The sequence below is a fragment of the Megascapheus bottae genome, chromosome 17 (genome assembly GCF_031878675.1).
Source record: "Megascapheus bottae isolate mThoBot1 chromosome 17, mThoBot2.hap1, whole genome shotgun sequence".
In the NCBI taxonomy this organism is placed as follows: domain Eukaryota; kingdom Metazoa; phylum Chordata; class Mammalia; order Rodentia; family Geomyidae; genus Megascapheus; species Megascapheus bottae.
Genome location: NC_143525.1, coordinates 4,622,865 through 4,639,099, shown reverse-complemented (window position 1 = coordinate 4,639,099; position 16,235 = coordinate 4,622,865). Strand labels below are relative to the sequence as shown.

At 48.3% G+C, this 16,235-nt stretch overlaps 1 protein-coding gene across 4 annotated transcripts in view; it reads left to right on the top strand.

Annotated features, from left to right (window-relative positions):
* Positions 1–982: 982 nt before the first annotated feature.
* Positions 983–16,235, top strand: part of Epn2 (epsin 2) — a 37,297-nt gene continuing 22,044 nt past the window's right edge. For 2 of the 4 annotated variants that reach the window (XM_090349456.1, XM_090349454.1), the window contains exons 1-2: positions 983–1,748; positions 3,631–3,801. In XM_090349456.1, the coding sequence (XP_090205582.1) occupies positions 1,154–1,748; positions 3,631–3,801 (766 nt within the window). In that variant the 5' untranslated portion in view covers positions 983–1,153. Of the gene's footprint in view, positions 1,749–3,630; positions 3,802–10,774; positions 10,842–16,235 lie in introns of those variants that run through there. The other 2 variants (XM_090349455.1, XM_090349457.1) reach the window with 2 other exon arrangements.

Genomic DNA, 16,235 nt, shown 5'->3' with positions numbered 1-16,235 from the left:
ATGAGGGGATTAGGCTTGAACTCAAGATGCTTTACTCTTTTTTGGGGGGGGGCGGTGGGGAGGAGGAGGAGGTACTAGTCCTGGGGCTTAGACTGGGCACTGTCCCTTACGGTTTTTTGCTCAGGCTAGCATTCTACCACTTGAACCACAGCTCAAGACCCAGCTCTTTTGTGTTTAGAGATGGGTCTGACAGCTTTCTTTTCCTGCTAGGGCTGGTGGATCCTAATTTCAGCCTTCTGATTAGCTAGGATCATAGGTGTGAGCCACTGGTGCTCTACCTAAGCTGTTTTAAGAGTGTGTGAGTTGGGTCACTTGCAGGAGGTTCTAGAAGAGCAGTCAGAGCCTTCAGAAATTCTTGAGTAGGGAAGGTCAGGAGAGAAGTGGCCCTTAAAGAGAGCTTCCTGGTAGTTAGAATCAAGGAGAACCAAAGCCAAAGTGCAGCAACTTTGAAAATACAGATGGCACTTTAGATCTCAGATAGCCCTGAAATAAGAGGTCTTTTCATTCTCACATGTGATTTTAGGATGACCGGGATTGTGTTAGAATGAAGTTCAGTGGTGGAGTGCATGCTTAAGCCCAGGGTTTACTCCTCAGCACTAAAAGCTAGAATAAAATGCACTTATCAGGATCAACTCCTCCCCACCCCCAGCCCTGATTATTTTCCAGCTGGCTTCTGCCTGGCAGTGACCATACAACCCACAAGATAGTTATTTAGTTGCGAAATTGCACAGCAGCCCTAGTTTATTTCTTTGCTTCTAAAGGTTTAAATTTCATTCATTTGTGACTAGTATGGCTGTTCGCAGTTTTGAAGGTGGATGGGGCTGCCTGGCAGTCTGAGGTGGTTGGGGTGTGTCAGCTTGGCAGCCCGTGCAGTCATGCCCAGCCTTGGCCCAGTGTTGCGGAAGTGTCTGGGCTAGCCCGTCGCACTCCACAGACACTCCTGTCACAACATGGTTTGTGTTTGTTCTCCCTGTAGGTCATGGCTTCCAGCTTCTCAGGTCTGGGGCTCCAGAGGAGGAAATGACTGTTCAGGGCTCTTGCTCTTACTCCAGCCAGATAACAGAAAACTGGAGCTTCATAGGGTGCGGACTTTCCGAGGATAGGAAAGTTTCTCTCCTTGAAGGACTTTAAATTTGCAACAAAGAACATAAAAATGACAACTTCATCTATCAGGCGGCAGATGAAAAACATTGTGAACAATTACTCAGAGGCAGAAATCAAAGTCCGGGAAGCCACTTCCAATGACCCGTGGGGCCCATCCAGCTCTCTGATGACCGAGATCGCGGACTTGACTTACAATGTGGTGGCCTTCTCAGAGATCATGAGCATGGTATGGAAGCGGCTTAATGACCACGGCAAGAACTGGCGCCATGTGTACAAGGCCTTGACGCTGCTGGACTACCTCATTAAGACGGGCTCCGAGCGGGTGGCCCAGCAGTGCCGGGAGAATATCTTTGCCATCCAGACCCTGAAGGACTTTCAGTACATTGACCGCGATGGCAAGGACCAGGGCATCAACGTGCGGGAGAAGTCAAAGCAGCTGGTGGCCCTCCTCAAGGACGAGGAACGACTGAAGGCTGAGAGGGCCCAGGCTCTCAAAACCAAAGAGCGCATGGCCCAGGTGACCACTGGCATGGGCAGCAACCAGATCTCCTTTAACCGAGGCTCCAGCCAGCCCAACCTCTCCACCAGCTACTCGGAGCAGGAATATGGCAAGGCGGGAGGATCGCCGGCTTCCTATCATGGCTGTGAGTAGTGGAATGCCGAATGGGCACTGTGTAGAGATGGCAGTCCCGAGTAGCTGTTGTGGTGTGGTGTGGGTCCCTTAGGACTGAGGATGTGGTGGCCACCCCTGGGCTTGGCTGTCTCCCATTCTCAGCTTTTGGCGGTGCCCCGACAGTCCTGATTGAGTTGTGACCACAAAGGGGCTTTTGGTCTCTTGTGTGTTCCATGGGCCTCTGTGCTTCTCACAGAGCAGCCCATGTAGCTTCCTGGGTTCTGTTGAGACGAGCACCAAGGCAGCTTCCTTGTTCAGGGAGCGCTGCCAGCAAAGGGTTTGTCCTGCTGCCCAAAGAGTGAGAAGCTGAATGTTTGGTAGTCAGGAGGAAAAGAATGCTCTTTTTGATAAACTTATTCTTTAACCTCGTATGAAGTGTTTTGTTCCTGGCTGAGCTGGATTCTCCTGGCTGAGTCTTGATTCCTGGCTGAGTCTTGATTCTCGAATGGCTGAGAGTATCGCTCTACCCTAGCCTCCCAGAGGGAGGAAATGGGATCTCATTTAAAGAAGAAAACTCAAAGAAACCTCTATAGGTGGTCAGAGACAAAGGGCCTCCTTTCTGAGCATGCAGAGCGCGAGCTCCTGGGATTTGGGTGCACGTCTGGGTCTGCACTGGGTGAGGCTAGCCTGTTCTGGTTTTGTATGTCAGAGCACTTCGGGACGTAGCCTTACATTACATTCAGAAGAGGTTTCTGGGAGAAATGGAGTTCAGACCTGATAGGAGCTGATCACTGAGCGACATTGAAATCCTAGCTTCCTGGCTGGTCACTGAAAGTGGTCCCAGGAACTGTGCCCTCCTGCACCTTCACGTTGTTGGCTGGCTGCACGTGGACCCAACCCTCAAGGAGAAAGGTGTCCTTAGGGCCTTTGCAGACTGGGGCAAGGATGGAGGTAGGGGATGTAGAAGTTGGATCTTCTAGACATGTGGATATTATACCTTTTGGGGTTAGTGGCACTGTCAGCCTAACAGAAGGCTCATCTAAAGGAAGTTGTAGTTTGACAAAGCCCTGTCAACCTAGCTTAATCTGTGGTTCTGTCACCAGACCACATGCCACCATTTCCTGCTTTTGTAGGTTTCAGTTTGACTTTGTGCTACTACCCCACTAGCATTTTGAGAAATGTGTCAAATGAGAGACCAAAGAGACTTCCTACCTCTAGGAATTGTAAATTATTACCAAGCTTAGAGAAGATTAGTATTTCCTTGTCTGTTTCTAGTTATTGTCACTGTCTTTTAGTTGAACTCTCTTTAAGCAGTGGCCACAGCCTTTGTGACAATGTGTGAAAACGATGGCCAGCCTCCAGAAGGCCCCCATAGAGCTAAGTCACAGGAGCAAAATGAAGAGTGCTTGTTGTCTTATTTCTTCTCCTGCTGGGCTGAGAAAGATGACTTTTGGATTGTGTTGGTCCCTTCCTCTTGCCTTTCACTGCTGTTGTTGCTGTGGTGTGAGACCCAAGGGTGTGGTTCTTCTCTTTCTAAACTTCTCAGCCACTATTCTCAAGAGGCCAGAGATACAACATGAATTGCTGAAACAGCACCAGCTGTCATGCACAGTTGGTGGAATGTTCTAGGTACAGGGGTGAGGCTGAGGGTGCAGGAGGCTGGTGGTTGTTCTAGACTCCTTACACCAAGTCTGGGGCCTCCAGCCACTGGGCTAAAGGCTATCCTATCTGATGACGTTTCCTGGTTCCCTTAGGCCTTGAGCCAAGCTGCATCAAGTCTTTCAAGCACTGGGGACTGCAGGGGCAAGGTGGGACCTGGGTGGTCTCAGCCCACACCCCTGCTGAGCTGCTGTGCTTCCTCTAATGGTGTGTCTCTCTCTGTGTGTATGTGTGTGTGTGTCCCTGCCCAACAGCGCCTGAGGCCTCGCTGTGCCCCCAGCACCGCACAGGGCCCCCGCTGGGTCAGAGTGAGGAGCTGCAGCCACTGAGCCAGCGCCACCCCTTCCTGCCGCACCTGGGGCTGGCTTCCCGCCCAAATGGCGACTGGTCCCAGCCCTGCCTCACTTGTGACCGCGCAGCCCGAGGTGGGACAGCGGTTTGCTTTTCTCCTTCCTAGAAGCGCTGGGCAGCTTGCGGGGGGTGGTGCTTGGCATGCCAGTACAGCCAACTCTCTGCTGGGCCGGCTGTCCAGCTGCTAGCCGCCTTGGACTCCTTTCTCCCCGTCCCCAGGAGCTCGCTGTCCCCTGCCGCTATCAGAAGTGACTTGCTTAGTAGGGGAGTGCCTTTGGGATTGGCACGGGTGATAGTCCCTGTTCTCCCCAGACCCCTACCCTGCCACAGTGGTGGAGGTTCTACTGCCTGCTAGGCACTGATGGTAAAATGGATACATGTGGTTTATACTTGCGGGTGCGGGGCAAGTACCAGATCCTCACTTGGTCAGCAGAAGCCATCATCGTAATGCGGCAGGGGATGCCTGGCTGAGCATCGGGTTGTTTTTGCTTCCCCATGAATTGCTGCCAAGGTGAACAGAGAGTTAGCTGTACTGTCAATTCTAGGTCGCAGTGTTGTAAGGTACTGGATTCAATGGGTAACTAAATGGTGCTTCTCTTTGACTAAAGAAAACTGTATCCTGGTCAGAACTTACACTGTTGCAGGTTAAACTGAAAGCAGATTATCACGGTTGTCTCCAAGAAAAGGTTGTTTATGCTCCCTCTGCTCACAAGTGGTACTCTCTTTTTAGAAGAAAGTTGTGTATCCTATTCTTAACCACTGGGGTGGCCAGCTTCCTGGTGACAGTTTCTGGTCATTTGTGCTTCATTAATATTACAGTCGTTTGACTTGAGTATTCATGTGATCACTATACTTAGCTCTGGGATTTTTTTCCTTCATGCCCCCTGCCTTCTCCTAATGGTTTATACTGAAGTCTGGCTTTTTCTAAACCAGTGTTGGAAAATGTAGGGAGGACCACCTTTGCCCAGTAAGGAAAGCCAAAGGCAAAGCTTGTTTGGAGAGGTCATCCAAAGACATGTGAGTTCCATGCCACTTTCTCCCTCTCCGTACTGTGTCCCACAGACGAACACTATAAAATAGCCTTGTCACTGTCACTAGTTTTTTCTAAGTTCTATTCATTCTCTAAGTGGTGAGGGCTATTGAGCCTTGTTTGGGTTTGTGTTCATCGGGACAATTGGTGTTCTTGGAAGAGTTGCATAAGTAAGACTGGGCCTCGCTGTCTCCTTTAGTTTTGCCTCTACACCTTGGCTTGTGCCGTCCCCTCTGCTTGGATGACTATCCACATACAGGGCACGCAGCTCACAGTACATACGCATGTTAGGTCTCTTCTCTGTCTCAGCTCTGATGTGAACTAAAGATACATGAAAGGTTTTTTTCCCCCCTTTGGTCATTTTTTATACTTCAGATGAATTTCGGCAACTAAGGACGAGGTGGAAGTGCCTCCTTTGTCCCTACAGCTCAACCCAGCTTGTCTCATATTTTTTTGTTCTTGGTTTTCCACTCTTTCTTGGGGCTTTATAAAAGTGTTGAGTATAAGGTAGATACTTCATGGATTGATCCTGGTGAGGTGGTTTTTTTTTTTTTGTTTTTTTTTTTTGGTGCTATTCCTGGGCTTGGACTTAGGGCCTGAGCATTGTCCTTGGGCTTTTTCTCAAGTTTAGAGCTCTACTACTTGAGCCTCAGCACCACCATTTCTGGCTTTTTTTTCTATGTACGTTGTACTGAGGAATTGAACCCGGGTTTTCGTGCATGCTAGGCAAGCACTCTACCACTAGGCCAAACTCCTGACCCCCTGGTGGTTTTTTTGATGCATACTCAACTTGGAAGTTAGCCATGGAGAAGTCAGAATATGCCCCCCCCATTCAAAAAAAAAAGTATCTAGTGAAAATGAAGGCTGTGATTCAGGAGAGATGTTTGTGAGGGGTAAACTTAGGGTCTTGGGCTATCAGGAGAGGCTGCCTTAGAAGATGGGGGCGGGGGAGGGGAAGGAGGGAGAAGGAAGTGGGGGGAGCCGGAGAGGGAGAGAGAGGGGAGAGAGCAGAGAGAGCACACTAGGAGTGTCAGGGCCAGAGGGTGAGTGTGCCTTTGATTGCTATCTTGATACCATTGAAGAGTTTTCTTTCATGAACCAGATCTCATTTCAGCCTCCCTCTCCCCTATCTCATCAAACATCTGTAAATCTGACCTTGGAAATCTCTGCAGTTCTGCTCTTCATCTTCTCGGTGGCCTCAGTCCAGTGCTAGCCTCTGATTGGTTTCTTTGCTGTCAACAGCCCCCATTTGCATCCCCTACCATCTTTATAGGTGATGCTCTTTAGAAAGCCCCTTCTGGTGCCACGTTTCCTGTGGATTTGTCTCTGAGCCTTTGATATAGAAGACAAAGCCTTTTCTAGTGGTGGACCTTGGTTACCTGTTGCTTCTCTCTGGGGCAACAACTCAGGAATGGGGAGGGCCAGCCTGTAGTCCCCCCCGGGAGCCGAGCGAGATGGTAAGTATCGATGACCCAGCCCTCCCCCGATTACCAGGGAAGAAAAAACCACGCTGAGTCAGAAGCAGTGTTAACCATGAAAGCGCATCACATCTCTCTGCTGATCTCTGCTGATCTGATCTGCTGTTCTCTCATGCTCTCTCTTTATTGCGTCAGACAATTAGTTATATACTGATGGGGTAAGAGAAGGTGGGAACTGGGAAGCTAGCCAATAGGAAGAGGGCCACTCTGCTACCACTAAGGGTCTGGGTGGGGCTTTCAGATACTGGCAGGACAGGTGCAGGAAAGTGCTGGAGACCGCAAAGCTGCAGGGGGTTCAATCGAGTCACATACACAGAGATGCCTTAAGAGAGGTATGCAAGGAGTGAATGCCTGGCCAAAGCCCTTTAATTGCCGCTGAGCAGGAATCAGGCCTCAGAGATGGAGGTCAGGCCCCAACAGTTACCCTCTCTCCTCCCCTCCCCTCTCAGACTCTACTTGGCCTTGCCTTACCTCAGAAGGGCCCCAGACCTCAGGTCTGCTGGTGGCTGCCCTCTCCAGATATCCCTTGTGTGCCTGGCTGTGCTTAACACAGCAGAGTCCCTGCCTTTGTGGCACTTATTTGGTAATGGGAAGGAAAATGTAAATAAAGGGTACAACATATTAGATAAAGAGTACTCTGGAACACAGCAACACAAAAACAACCCTGCCATGGCTTTGTGGGAGAAGTCAGGGTGGTTTGCAATATGAAACACACAGGATTGGGGGAAGAGGAGGGGGGCTCATAGAAGAACATTCCTGAGAGAGGGAGCTCAGACAGAAGCCTGGGGTGGAAATGTGCTGGCAGTTGAGGACCAGGAAGGTGGCCAATGCCCAGTGAGGCTGGGGCAGAGCAGGGAGAGTGCCCAGGTGGAGTCATACCTGCACAGGGCACACAGGGCCTGCAACTACTGACAGGAAGTATTCCTTTAATTCCTAGCTCATCCTTGGTCAGTGTTGGGGAGTTGTAGCCATTAAGATCTACAAGTCCTTATTCTCACGGCATTTACCTTTCCCCTAACCAGGGACTCTACTCAGTAGACTCAGTCAGTGTCCATCAAAAGGCCTCTGGGTTGTTACTCTGCAGTGGTGAGCTACAGAGTCCCAGGTGAAGAGTTGAGAAGCGTTGTGGGAATCTCTGTGGCTATCTGGGGTGCAGGGCAGGAGCAGGAGACTAGTCAGGAGGTCATAGCCTCATCCATGCTCAAGAGGATGGGGTCTGGAGTTGGGTGGTGGTAGAGGTCTGGGAGGTGGTCTGCTTTGGGTGTGTTCTAAAGAAGAGCTGAGAGGGTTTGCTGCAGGCCTGCACCACATTGAGGGGTAGAAGGTGAGGGGAGCTCTGAGGCCTGTGGACAGGGGCCAGCTAGTGAGGATGGCTGTGGAGGAAGCAAGTTTAGGGGCAATATGTGAAGTATGTATGTCTGCCGCATATAAACAAAAGTGTCCAGTTGGAATCACCTCTGGGCTGGAGATACAGGTGGGCACATGGTGCCTGGATACTAGTTTTAGTTTCTGCTTTTTTGGCCTCTCCTGGTGCCCATGTAGTTGGGGGCTCAAGGTACACCTACCTGCATTGGCTACCTTCCCATGGTCCTGCCATGCAGTTAGGACTGTGTGTGTTGACCAAAGCTGTGTGTCTCAGAGAAGCATTCTTGGGCTTAGAGAGCTGAAGGATTTGTCCCAGACCGCAGGGAAAGCTGCCAGCATGGACTGGAGCTTGGGTGTGAAGAGGCCACCTCCTCTCCCACCTAGGGCCCTGGTCACCCTCGCAAGTACTACAGGACAAGCCCAGGAAGAAGTTGCAGAAGTTCTTGGGGTAGTGGGAAGGTGGTAGAGGGAGATGAGTTAGGACAGAGGAAAGATGGTTGCCTCCAAGATTGTAACTTTCAGGTTGCGGCCAGGTTCCTTTTTCCTCTTCTACCACCTCTCTTCCTCCTCCTCTTTCCTGTCTTCTGCCTGGCCTGGCCTACCATTAGGGACTGGTTATGAAGCCAGCTCTGCTCTGTGAGCCCTGCGTCAACCTGCAGAGACAGGACCACAGCTGACTCAGTGTACTCAGAACCAGCCCTTGTTACCTATGCCTTCTTGTTCTTAAGATGAAAGGAAAAGAAAGGAAGGAAGAAGGTGGTCGACATGTTCAACACTGATTTGCTCTATGAACCAGAATAACTTGGACTTCCTGGATCAAGGCAGCAGTGCTGAGCTGTACTCCAGGTGGTGCTGCCACCTGCCCTTGGTCTGGGAACGGCTGGCAGTCCCGTCTGTCTGGATGATGCCTTGGGCATTCTGGTTGGAACTGAGCCCTCAGGTCTTCCCCCAGCAGAATGTCAGGAAGTCCTGCCGGCCTGAGCAAATGCTGTGTGCAGGGACTGCCGCCCTGACACACTGTGACAGTGGCTTACCAAGTGATTATCGGAGATTACAGCGGGCTGTTGAATGCCTTTATTCCGCTACACTCTACAAAGGATTTGAGTTGGCTTACAAAACACATGCAGTGCCATGGATTAGATGAATTGCTAGCAGAAGGAAGTGGGACAAAAGGAAAATAAGAGTGAGAAAATAAAACAGCCAGTAACACAGTGGCTAGAGGTAGATCCAAATTTAGTTTGGGACTTATTAGCCACCAACTCCAGAGGGCAGTGGCTCTTTAGTTTGTAGACAGGTGCCTAGAAGCTAGATCCTTACTGTGCAGGTAGGAGGGCAAGGGCCTGAGAATCCTTGTCCAGGACAGTATGCACAGACTGTCCTCATGGCTTCTGCCCCCTGCCTGCAGTCCTGTGGGCTAAGTGGCCACTTTGTAGTGGCCCAGCAAGAATCCAAGTGTGTGTGTGTGGGGGGGTGTGTGGCATGACCACTGCATTTCCTCTTTAGAACAGAGTCCCCTTCCTGCCTTCTTTCTTTTTCATTACCGGGGTTTGAATTCAGTGGTCAAATTTGCTTGACTTTGCTGACTTGGCTGGTGCTGTACCACTTGAGTCATACCTCCTGTCCAGCTTTTTTTTTTTTTGCCAGTCCTGGGCTTGAGCTCAGGGCCTGAGCACTGTCCTTGGACTTTCTCTAGAGCTCTACCACTTGAGCCTGAGCACCACTTTCAGCTTTTTTCTATGTATGTGGTACATACATGTATGCTTGCTAGGCAAGCATTTTACCACTAGGCCAAACTCCCGGCCCCAGCCCAGCTTTTTCTTGATTATTTTGGACATTAGATTTTCAAGGTCTTATCTACCAGACTGGCTTAGAATCACAGTTCCCTGAATGGTTAGGATTTACAGGTGTGGGCTACTGGTGCCTAGAATGTCTGAGATGTGTCTCTGCGCTTTCCTCATAATGGCAGTAGGAGGCAGAAAGGTATGGCTTTTAATAAGTGGCTGGAATCAACTCTAAAATTCACTCATTCAAAAGGAAGAGTTGAACTGAGGCTTTTTTTTTGGAGGGGGAGGCAGTCCTGGGGCTTGAACTCAGGGCCTGGGCACTGTCCTTGAGCTTTCTCAAAGCTAGAGCTCTACCACTTGAGCCACAGCACTACTTCTGGCTTTTTCTGTGTATGTGGTACTGAGGAATTGAACCCAGGACTTGGTGCATGCTAGGCAAGCACTCTATCACTAGACCACACTCCTGGCCCTGAACTGAAGCTTTTGAATCTTGATTGTCTGTCCCCTCTTTTAAAAAAAGTTTATTTTTTCTTTCCAGTGCTGGTTCTGACTTGGATAGTGCTTGACCACTTGAGTCACAGCTCCATTTTCTGCTTTTTGGTAGTTAGGTGGGAATAAGAGTCTCACAGACTTTCCTGTCTGGGTTGACTTTGAACTGCGACTCTCAGATTTCAACCTGTTAAGAAGCTAGGATTATAGGCATGAGCCACTGGCACCTGGCTAGTAATTCATTTTTTCCCCCTAGCAAATCAGGGGAATATCGAATACCTGTTGCAAATTTTAAGTTTGTGTGGTCCTTCTTCTGTTGAGTGTTAAAAGCAGAAAAACCTATTTAAACTGTTATTTGGGGCTGGGAGTATGGCTTAATGGTAGAGTGCTTGCCTAGCATGCATGAAGCCCTGGGTTTGATTCTTTGGTACTACATACACAGAAAAGGCTGGAAGTGGTGCTGTGGCTCAAGTGGTAGAGTGCTAGTCCTGAAAAAAAATTTTAAGGACAGTGCCTAGGACCTGAGTTCAAGCCCCAGGATCCCCCCCCCCCCCGCAAAAAAAAGCAAAACTGTTACTTAATTGGGACTCAGATCTTGGAAAACTCTCTGATGGTCAGAGAGGGATGAGATTGTTCTCAAAGTAGAAACAACACTGTCACTATTTCTGATTGGGGTTGCTAATTACATGATTGAAATAGACTTTTGCCATAGAAAATTGAAATGGTCAGTATGGCACCATCAGCTTGTCTTTAGAGCATTCTTTGTAGTGTAGGTAAACAGCTGGTAGACAAAATACCAGCACAGCAGGGAAAAGGGCGATAGTTTAGTGAGGACAACTCTGTCACTGAGCTGCTGTCTTTGATACATAGAATGCTCTGGATGGTAGTTGCTAGTTTCAAGCAGTCAGCTTCAAGGGGGTATTTTAACTGATTACATGAATCAAAATAAGAAAGAAAGCTATGTAAAGGTAGGCTTCTCTTTGCATGGGAAGGTGGGCCATATAAAATATGAATATAATATGTCATGTTATCCTGTGATGCCTTCAGAGTGCCTTTTAAAACTCTAAAATGATCTTGTTTGTTTTGTCTTCTTTTTTCAAGTTGTTATAAAAATCACTTTAATGCACATGATAAAAGACAAAGGACTTTCATGATAAAGTGGTTCCATGTCTAGATTCTCCATCAAGAACTTATTGGGAAACAGTGCCAGATAACTGTAATTACCATGACTACCCATTCTGGATGCCTTTGTTCCAGGATCGGTTTTGTTTCCATAAGAGTTCCTGATATGTCAGTGTCTTTTCCATTCAGGGCATCAGTGGCCCTGTGGTGATTGTGGTCCCACAATGGGTGTTTTGTCTTTTGTCAGGCCTCCGCAGTGCAACCCAAATTGGGTGCTCAGTAAACACTTACTGAATGATGAATGAATGTAAATAAGCCTGAGTTCTTTCCTTTCTCCCCCCCCCCTTTTTTTTTCAGGTGATAGAAATTTCTGTACATTTTTGTGGATGTCAACTCTGGACATGAGTGTTAGTCTTTTGAAAAAACATTTTGAAGGGTTGGAGGTGTGGTTCAGCTGGTAGAACGCCAGCTAGTGAGCAAAAGCGTCAGGTACTGACTTTTTTTTTTTCTTTTTCTTGCCAGTCCTGGGCTTGGACTCAGGGCCTAAGCACTGTCCTTGGGCTTTCTCAAGGCTAGAGCTCTACCACTTGAGCCACAGCACCACTTCTGACTTTTTTTTCTATGTATGTGGTACCGAGGAATCAAACCTCCATCTTGGTGCATGCTAGGCAAGCACTCTACCACTAGGCCAAACTCCTGGCCCCCAGGTACTGACTTTGAGTCCTGCTCTTGGACCTAAAAAGGAAAAGAAAAATACATTTTGAAGGCTTTTACAGTGATGTTTGGTCAAAGATAGATTAATGGAACTGAAAAACTCGCATTGCATAAGTTTTTGTGGTTTGTCAGTGCTGGGGAAGCAATTCAGGGCCTGTACATGCTTTAGCATATTACCCCCAGCCTTCATCTAGTAATTTTCTTTTTTTTGGGGGGGATGGTACTGGGATTTAAACTCAGGACTTGATACTTACTAGACAAGATATTTTACCACTTGAGCCATACCCCTAAGCCCTTTTTGCTCTGGTTATTTTTATGATGGAATCTGGCTTTTTGTCTTATTCATACTTTCTGCTGTTGTTGTGTTGACACATATATACTACTTACGCTAAGCATTTTCTGTTGAGATAGTTTTATGAACTATTCTTGCCTGAGCTGGCTTGGAACCGGATCGTTGCCTCCTGAGTCGCTAGGATTACAGGTGTGAGCCACTGGCGCCAGGCCTCACGTAGTCTTTTTACTGAACCCTTTGTTCATTTAGATGTTTGGGTTCACAAATACCTAGGTGTCCAGAGTGTTGACCACAGTGATAGACTGTACTGGTCTGTTGCCTAGCAGCATGGGCAATCCCATGGCGTTAAGGGGTGTACAGGTTGTACTGTGTAGGTGTGTCACTTCACTCTGTATGTTCTCATATGCATTCAGCAGTGTTACCTCAGCCCTGGTGATGGCACTTGGTTGCGTTTGTATGGTTTCCATGTGGTTCATGGCTAAGTTCAGCCAGAAGATGATTCATGCTTGTTACTGTGATGTGCAGCTGAGGGAGGAGGGTAACTCCAGATCAGGCTTTATTTACTTATTTATTTATTTATTTATTTTTGCCAGTCCTGGGCTAGAGCTCAGGGCTTGCCCGAGCACTGTCCTTAGACTTTCTCAAGGCTAGAGCTCTACCACTTGAGCCTCAGCACCAGTTCCAGCTTTTTCTATGTATGTGGTACTGAGGGATCGAACCTGGGCCTTCATGTATACTAGGCAAGCACTTTAACCACTAGGCCAAACTCCCGGCCCAAGATCAGGCTCTATTGCCTTGCAGCGTTCGTTCTGGCAAGTTACAGGCAGCAGGCGATGCTCTATCCTCTGTTTGGACATTAAATTTACAAATCAGGCCCTCCTGTCTACTCACTGCTCATAGCTCCCATATGGCCTCCCTCAGCGTCCACCTGTCCAGTGTGGAGTGAGTGGTCTTGGTCTTCATTGTACAGTATTGGACAGCCATTTATACTAGCGTGGAGTGGGCAGGGGAAGAAACGATGTCGATATCTGCCATCTCACTGTAGACAGCCATCACGTACTTGGTGTTCTCCTTTCTAATGAAGATTTGCCTTTGGTGGCATTGTAAACATTACTTATGGTTGTTCTTTGTCCCCCCAATTGTAACTGAAGCTTTTTCTTCTTTGCTTCCTTCTTCAAAGAGCTGGGAAATGTGTTGTTCCCCGCCCCCCACCCCCAAGCAGTTCACACTGTTAAACCACTGGAGCTGGTAACTGATTAGCCTCAGGACATGAGTCTATAATTCATTAGTGTCCCCAGGAGGATTCTAAAATCAAGCCCTTTATAAAAAATGGTATAGTATATGGTAGGGCCCAAGCCCATCTTCTGTATCACCCTTAGGTGCTGTATAATACCCAATTGTGGTATAAATGCTGTGCACAGCTGCTTCACTGTATTGTTTAGGGAACAATAACATGACAAAAGTCTGTGTGGACTAGGCAGGTACCTGTGGCTCATGTCTACAATCCTAACTACTCAGGAAGCTGAGATTTGAGGCAGGAAAATCCCATTATCTCCAATTAACTGCCCCCCCCCCCACCCTCCGGCCCCAGCCAAACAAAGATTTAAAAAACCTGAAGTGGAGCTGAGTCTCAAATGGTAGAGCAGCAGCCTTGAATGAAAATGCCCAGGCCCTGAGTTCAAGCCCCAGGTCATTCGTTCTGGCAGTGAGCAAAGTGACTTGGAGCCCTGTTCTTGGATCTAAAAAAGAAAAGATATATTTTGAAGGTGTGGTCCATCCTGAGAACTGTCCTTGAGCTTTTTTCGATCAAAGCCAGTGCTTTACCACTTGAGTCCTCCCTGTCTCACCTAACAAGCTGAGAATGAATATTCAAGGGAAAAGTCTGTAGTCCAGTGAATAGCACAACCACTTGTTAATCAGCTGAGGATGGATTTTGAATCATATGGACAAATAGGTTTGTCTTTTTTTTTATTGGCTAGGAATTTATACATTTCTACTAGATTCTCAAATTTGTTGGCATAAAGTTTTGAAAAGTATTCCCTCATGATGCTCTGGATTTTGGTCATTTCTGTCCTGATATTACCATTCTCATCTGCACAAATAGGTTTGTCTTGAATCACAATTCCACTTGTGGCTTTTTGGTGGTTAGAGATAAGATTCTCATAGACTTTCCTGGCTATGAACTGAGATCCTCATATCAGCCTCTTTGAGTAGCTAAGATTACAGGTGTGAGCCACTGGAGCCAGTTTAAGATTGAATTGAACAACAGCTAGTGTTTCTTTGAAGGTTCTCCTTGGTGTGTGCTCACAAGCTTGGGTGCTGACTTTGTTGGCACCTTGTGGGCCTTCTGGGCCCTTTCCTGCCGTGGCTCCTGTTGGGATTGCTGGACCCCCAGGTTTGTGTCTGGGGCATCCCTTTCCTACCACTGCTCCCAGGCACTGTGAGTTCCACACCCCAGCTCCACTCAAGGAGGGACAAACTGTGCCTTTGTTACCTTTCATCTACAGGAGAGTGCTGGATATTTTGGTTGAGTCCTCTGTGCCCCACCTAACAAGCCGAGAATCTGTAAGGGAGAGGGTTTAGTCTATAGTCCCAGCAAAATAGCACAACCACTTGTTATGCAGCTGAGGATGGATTTTGAATCCTGTGGGCAAATAGAAGGACTTTTTGTCTCTGTTTCACCCTCCCCCATCTCCTTTCCAGCTCTGTACCACTGACCAGGCTCTGCCTTCCTTCCCACCTTAGTTTCCTTGTCTATAAACTGAATGGAGGTGAGGAAATTATAGCCATTGTTTGTTTGCACTGGAAAATAAACCTGAAGCTGATCTCATAATGATGGGAGTGTCTGATGGGTGCCAGGAGCAAGCTGGTACAGCCTCTGCCTTCATCAACAGCCAGTATGGAAGGTGACTGGCTGTGAGCTGATCACCAGCGTAGAATGTGGCCAAAGATAATGACGGCTGGGAAGACAGACATTGTGTGGGTGCCTTGTATGGTGCTGTGGTGTGTGCGCGCATGCCATGCCCGCTCCAGCTGCCTAGAGTCTGTCCATTCCCCATGGAGGCTAAAAGACTGTCTAGGTAGCCTAGCAGTGGAGGTGCATTTGTGAGAGTGGTACTGGAGATGGCATTTAGGGACAAAGGACTTGTCTTTCCCATCTGAAGACTGCAGGGAGTACATGCAGTCTAAGGGAGCAGGCTGGGAAGACACAGGACTAGAGTTTGGTGCGGCAAGTGTCCTGGGAATGCAGGATTATGAGCATAGTCCATGAGGTTAGAGCCAGGGCAAAGGGGACGAGGCATACTGTCCCATCATATCGAGGATGCCCATATCCCCCTGGCATACTGTGTGAGTGCCTTGAGGTGCATGCCAGGACAGGCTTTGGTCTGCTGCTGAGTTTCTAGGGCTGCTGCATATGAAGTTTCACCTTCATATGATTAGGGCACAGAAATGAATTGTCTCAGCCATTCTGGAGGCCAGAAATCTTAAGATCAAGGTATCAGCAAGGCCAGAAACCTTCTGAAAGCCAAAGGGAGCTTCCACCCCTCTCCTTCTGGTGGCTGGCAGCCACAGCACTCAAAATCTCTGCTTCCATTTCCCCTAGCTTGCTTTGCTTGTTTATGCAAAACCACTGTATCTCATTTTAGCTAATTACATTGGCTTGGGCTCTAGTTACAGGTAAAGCCACATTCTGGGAGTCAAGACTTAAATAGATTTGGAGGGGATCCATTTCTACCCAGAACCTGTGGCCAGAGAAAGTGCCAAAAGTACTGGGTCTGTACTGGGCAGCAACACCCTACCCCATAAAGTCTCCTGCTTGGCAGGAGCTAGGACCAGGAGGACTCTGGATGGCCTCTTGTGCTCAGACTACTATGGAATTGCCAGATACCATGGAGCCTTAGTTAAATGTACCTAGTATCCCACCACTCAGACTATCCTTGAAAGTCACTGTCTGGCTGTAGTCGCCCTACTGCTCTCCATCCAGGTCAGAGGACACTCCTGCGCTACTTAGACCCTCCTAAAGCCTGTTGGAAGGCCTGAGCCACCCAGCTTTTCCTTCATGTGCCTCAGAGCAACTCAGAGCAGAAGTTCCTAACTTTTTCTTAGCCCTCATCTGTGAAGGGTTCGTAGGGTTGGGGAGCTCAGTGGTATAGTAAGTGCTGTACAAGCAGAAGACCCTAGCTTCTGAGAGCTGTGTGTGTGTGTCACACAAAGGATCAGATTAGTGAAATTG